Source organism: Neophocaena asiaeorientalis, unplaced genomic scaffold (assembly GCF_003031525.2).
Source record: "Neophocaena asiaeorientalis asiaeorientalis breed wild unplaced genomic scaffold, Neophocaena_asiaeorientalis_V1.1 scaffold78, whole genome shotgun sequence".
NCBI classification, from domain to species: Eukaryota; Metazoa; Chordata; class Mammalia; order Artiodactyla; family Phocoenidae; genus Neophocaena; species Neophocaena asiaeorientalis.
In genome coordinates this window covers 13,300,482-13,305,822 of record NW_020175018.1, presented here as the reverse complement: position 1 = coordinate 13,305,822, position 5,341 = coordinate 13,300,482, and the positions used below count along the sequence as shown (strand labels likewise).

The 5,341-nt window shown below is 58.5% G+C and overlaps 1 protein-coding gene across 4 annotated transcripts in view; it reads left to right on the top strand.

Annotated features, from left to right (window-relative positions):
• Positions 1-3,984: 3,984 nt before the first annotated feature.
• ZDHHC12 (zDHHC palmitoyltransferase 12) overlaps positions 3,985-5,341 on the top strand; it is a 3,186-nt gene continuing 1,829 nt past the window's right edge. For 2 of the 4 annotated variants that reach the window (XM_024762525.1, XM_024762527.1), the window contains exon 1: positions 3,985-4,109. In XM_024762525.1, the coding sequence (XP_024618293.1) occupies positions 4,010-4,109 (100 nt within the window). In that variant the 5' untranslated portion in view covers positions 3,985-4,009. Of the gene's footprint in view, positions 4,110-4,335; positions 4,536-5,341 lie in introns of all 4 variants that reach the window. The other 2 variants (XM_024762526.1, XM_024762524.1) reach the window with 2 other exon arrangements.

The following is a 5,341-nucleotide window of genomic DNA, read 5'->3' as shown; positions in this document are numbered from 1 at the left end:
ATATATTTTTTTTTTGGTTAGGAAGTGTGAAGTTTTGTGTGTATGATTTCTGTACAAAAACAAAAGAAACACTCCCTGAGGCCTCGCAGCTTCCTCGGCCATTCTCAAGCCCCAACTCAAAGCCTTCATCGCTGCCACACTCACTCCTACGCCTGCCAGACTAAATGCCTGTAACATTGTGAGTGTCCAGCCCTCGCCCTATAACCTCTGACCTTGGCCTCCCTTCCTGTTAGGAGAGGCAATGGGCTTTCGATAGCCCACTCCAGCACCCTAACCCACCCACCAAAGCCTGAGAACGCCCTCTAGGTTCCTGGGTGCAGCTGATGGGGTTTGGAGATTACAACTAACCCCACTGGGTCTCCCAAATGCCTTGGTGCTCTCGGCTGTGGGCCTCTGGGGCGAGCAAGTAAGCCGTACCTGTCTAGGTCCAGGCAGTCCCAGCCCCAGAGGGCCCTTGAGGAGTGGAGCTCACAGTGGCTCTGCTGCCCTCTGGCCAGGCCTGCCTGAGGCCACGCTGCTATGGAGGCTGCCTCCTAGTCTCCCACCAGGTCCCAGGCTGTCGAAGGCCCCAGCCCAGGGCTGGTCAGAATTCAGGCAGATTCCGCTGCCCCTTCTGCCAAACATATCCAGAACCTGCCCCCCACCCTGGAAGCCAGCACCTCCTGGGGCCAGGGGCTTTTTCCCCTCACCCCCTACCCCTCATCTGCCCGCAGCACCCACGGTGCCCAGGCACCCCACCAGCAGAACTGAGCCTGCCTCACTCGCCCCTGCCTGCCCCGCTGCCCCGAGGACCCCACACCTCTCTCTCTCACAGGCAGGAGGTCCCCCGCCAGCCCTTCCCGGTGGCAACGGGCAGCCGCCTCCAGACCAGCATTTGGCACATCCTGCAGCGGCCCTGCCCGGCCCTCCGGGGCCCTTCCCGCGCCCCTCCCATACTGACCCCAGGCTTTCCCTCGGAAACCTCCGTGCTGTTGTTTCAGGGAAGTGTGAGACACAAACGTATCTTGAAATATCTTGTGGTCCTCCCTTGATGTCACTCCGAATTGCTTCTCATGGCACAGACGGCGGTGAGGAGGCCCCTCTGGAACAAGGGCTGGGGAGCAGAGCTGACTCTGCAGGTGGCCCCTGGGGGGTGGCTTTTCTTCCCTCCTCCTTCCCTGGGCCTGTTTTTGGATTCTCCTGGTGTTTCTGCCTGCAGACAGAGCGGTCTGGATGAGCAGCCCAGGGGAGAGGCACCTGGCCTTTCTCCCCTGGGGTCTTTCGCTCCCAGCTGTGGGAAGGGCCAGCTGCCCTGTGTCCCTCAGCTTAGCAGATGGGCCACATCTGCCCCTCCCTTCCATGCTCACGTGGCCTGAGCCAGGCCCCGGCAGAGCTCACATTGCATTGCATTACCACCTGGGGCCTGGGTAAATGTCTGTACTTTGGGATGTCACAGAAATACATTTTTGTGCAAAGTGGAGCAGAGTGTCTTTTTTTGTGGAAGGGATGGGGTCTGGAGAGGGCCCTGGGCTGGCTCAGGCAGTGGGCCTTGAGTGAGGGTGCGTTGGGTCAGTTTGTGTGCCCAGCCCAGAGGGTCAACTGCAGACTGGGGACAGGTGGCAGATTGGGCTGGAGCACCTGTTTTTCCTCTGCAGTCTCTCCACACCGCTATGCCCAGACACTGAGGGTACAGCTGGCAACAGACCAACAGGGCCCCCGCCCAGAATGGCTGTCTGATGGTAGAGACAAATGTTAAATACGAGATTATGACCCAGTGTGTGAGGAGCAGGGAGAAGGGAGCACAGAGCAGGCCCCTCCTGTGGGCCGGTGGGAGTGTGCAGCAGAGATTGGAGTTAGCTGGGCCACAGCCCCTTAGGGAGACGGAAGAGCATACGTGCAGATAAGGGACAGCGTGGTATCCTGGGCAGGGGAGGCTTCTCACAAGCGGAGACATGCGAGCTGAATCCATCAGAAAGACCGGGCTGCCAGGCCTGGCTGTAGGGGTCCAGGGGAAGAGTGTCCTGGGCAGAGGGCCCTGCCAGGAGAAGACCTCGCAGGGAGAACCACGAAGCCGCCCACGTGGCTGCAGCAGAGTGGAGGGCGAGGGCGCCAGCAGGAGGGGATGAAGGAGCCGGGGCCAAATCCTGAGATGACTCAGCTTCGGCCCAGGATGGTCCTGGTTTACACCTGTTGTCCCAGTGACTATCAGCAGTGACTTCCGTGCCCCTGAAGTACTACTGAGGCTGCACCCAATGAGGGAGAGCTCTTCCCCAAAAAACAGTCTAGGTGCTGGTCCCAGATCAAGTGGAACCATTCCCAAATGTGCCAGGTGGTGTGTCCCCAGTGCCCAGTGACAAAGGCCCTCTCCTAGACCAAACTGTAGCCAGGCTCCAAGCCCTCTTCTCCACTAGGCCTCAACCTTGGCCTATAAAAACTACAGACTTCAGGGCTTCCCTGGTGGCGCAGTGGTTGAGAGTCCGCCTGCCGATGCGGGGGGCACGGGTTCATGCCCCGGTCCGGGAGGATCCCGCATGCCGCGGAGCGGCTGGGCCTGTGAGCCATGGCCGCTGAGCCTACGCGTCCGGAGCCTGTGCTCCGCAACGGGAGAGGCCACGACAGTGAGAGGCCCGTGTACCGCAAAAAAAACAAACAACTACAGACTTCAGCGCAAGTGATTTCATTCACTCCTACCTCTGACATTAAAAGACTTAAACACTAACATAGCTTCTAACAGCTCAAGGTCACATCCCTAGGATGACCCTAGCCCCCCCTTAATGTGCCTGCCTGAGAAAGCTCCAGGCTGCCAAAAGAATTTCCTGTTTTTAACCAACACCTGATCACAGGCCCCTGACCACCCTTTCTTAGAGCATTTACTAAAAAGGGCTTACAATTGTGAATGCTTTCTCTGTCCCTCTGAGGTGTATTTGTACCTCCTACAACTCAGGAGTGTCTTTCTCAAGGACCTGATAGCCATCCCTTTAAAATGTAATCATCAGGAAGGATCAGGCCTCTGTCTCCCAGTCTCTGTGGGAGGATAGAAGCTGAACTTCAATTATTGCCAGATAGCAGACACAGCTGGCCCAATCAGCATTTACCCTGACCCACTGTTTGTAATTTTTCACTGCTCTGAGTCTCTTCAAGCCCCTGCCCTTCCCCATCTCAACTCCCTCATTCTCCCTTTAAAATACCCAGTCACCTCTATACAAATCAAAGCTGCACTGGGACTTCCCTGGCCTGAAGCCCTGGGTTGGGCAAGGCTGAAGGGTGCAGGTGCTGGCTTAGAGCCGGGGAGACAAGACAGTCCTGTGCTAGACACTTTTATTTCCATTATTGAGTCCTCCAACCACCTCAGCAGAGGGGTACTATTATCATCTCCATTACACAGACAGAAAACAGAGCTCGCAGTGGTTCAGTAACTTGCCCAAACTCATACAGGTAGGAAGAGGCAGTGCTGGGATTTCTGACTCTGACCCAAGTCAGAGTCAGACTTGCACCACGTACCTCCACTCTGCTCTCATCCCATCTGCAATATCTGAAAATGAATAGGAGGTAAGGGTATCACCACGGCGCAACCTTGGGCGAGTCCTGCCCCTCTCGAGGCCTCAGGCGTCACATCTCCGAACCGCGCACAATTCTGCAACCTGAAGTCACAACACCTGGATCTTTGAAGCGTCCAGGAAGCTGTACGCATGCGTTAGGCTGTGGCCCTAGGGCTGGTGGTGGAAACCCAGTGGGGCTGGGTCGAGGCTCCCGACGGCTCCCCGGCTTTCGAAAGTTACCTGGCGGGTGGGGGCTGGGGTTGGGGGAGTTACCGGCTGCGCGCGCGCCGGCCCCGCCCTCGGCCTCTTCAGGCACCTGTGGGCTCGAGGGCCTACTCGGCCGCAGCTACCGTCCAATAGGCAGTCTCCGTCACCCAATTCGGCCCCGCCCACAGCCTGCCTCCTCCAATCCCCGGGTGGTGGTGGGTCCTCTCCCTCGGAGGGCCCGCCCCTCTGAGCGCTTCTTCCGGGTGGGGCCCCGGGCAGAGGCGATGGCGCCGTGGGCGCTGCTCAGGCCTGGGGTCCTGGTGCGGACCGGGCACACCGTCCTGACCTGGGGGATCACCCTGGTGCTCTTCCTGCATGATACCGGTGAGCCGGACCCCGCGCGACCCTGGACCCCCCCGATCCCGCATGATTCCCTAGATGTCTGGGTCTCACCGAGTCCCTTGCCGAAGCCCAAGAGATCCTGGGATTCACCCAATCTCCTCCACATCCTGAGGCCCCCTCCCCATCTCTCATTCCAAGAGCCACCTGCTTTCTGCCTAATACCCAGTTGATCTCTAATTAATTCCAGAATCTTCCTGATCCCTGCCAGATACCCTGTCTGTCCCAGGACCCACCCGGTGCCCCAGATCCGACGACCGACTCGAGCCCCCTTCTCCCCTGATCCTGGGACCCGCCCGACCCTTCCCAGGAATTGACTCCCAAGATTCCGAGGATCAACTAGATGAAGGACTGGCGTCCCGCCCAGCCCTGTGGCCACTAGCTGCCCAAGTCCAGGCTCCCCAGCCTCAGGCAAGAGAACACCGCATAGGGGAGCAGCCTGTCCCTCACGTCCTCATCCTTGATTCTCGCCCTGGTAGCATTCATTCATCCCATCAACCCCCTTCCACCCTTCCCCCTCTTTACCCATCACAGCCCCCACTCATCATCCCTCCTTGCTCCAGCATAAAACCCCGGACCGGGGGCGTTCTCACTTTTCTCCCAAGACCTCAAGTCTCCTCCACTGCCTCTGCCCCTTAGCCTAAAAACCTGCTCAGTCTCCCCATCAGAAAGAACCCCCCCTCAGTGCAACCCCCCTTCTTTCTCCGCTCCCTTTTACAGTCAAGGGGCACCAGAGTCGGCCACACTCGGCTGTCTGGCTGTCTCCTGCCCCTCGCTCTTCAGCCCCCTGCCTCCCAAAATCCTTCAGTCACCTCCCTGGGCTGGACCCTTCCTGGCCTGGGCTCCCCTGTTGTCCCTCTGCAGCATCCCAGCCAGCCTGCCGACCCTGCCCTCCTCTGTCTCTTGGGCATCTTGGACCTGGCCAGCCTCTCCGCATCTCAGAGCCAGACCCCTCCTCCCTCTCCCCCACATCCAGCCAAGTCTGGCCCCATCAGCCTCCTTACCCCCCCGTCCATCCCCTCTTCTCCACCCTTCCTGCCACTGCCCTTGTCCAGACACGCTCCGCTCCGTGTCCCAGATAAGCCTCCCCTCTGATCCATCTTTTCTCTAGCAGTAAGAGGGCTTTCAGAAACATATCTGACCCTATAACCTTCCATGGTTCTCTATTGCGCTCCAGAGAGTGTAGATGAACTGCTGCTTCTTTTTTTTTTTTTTTT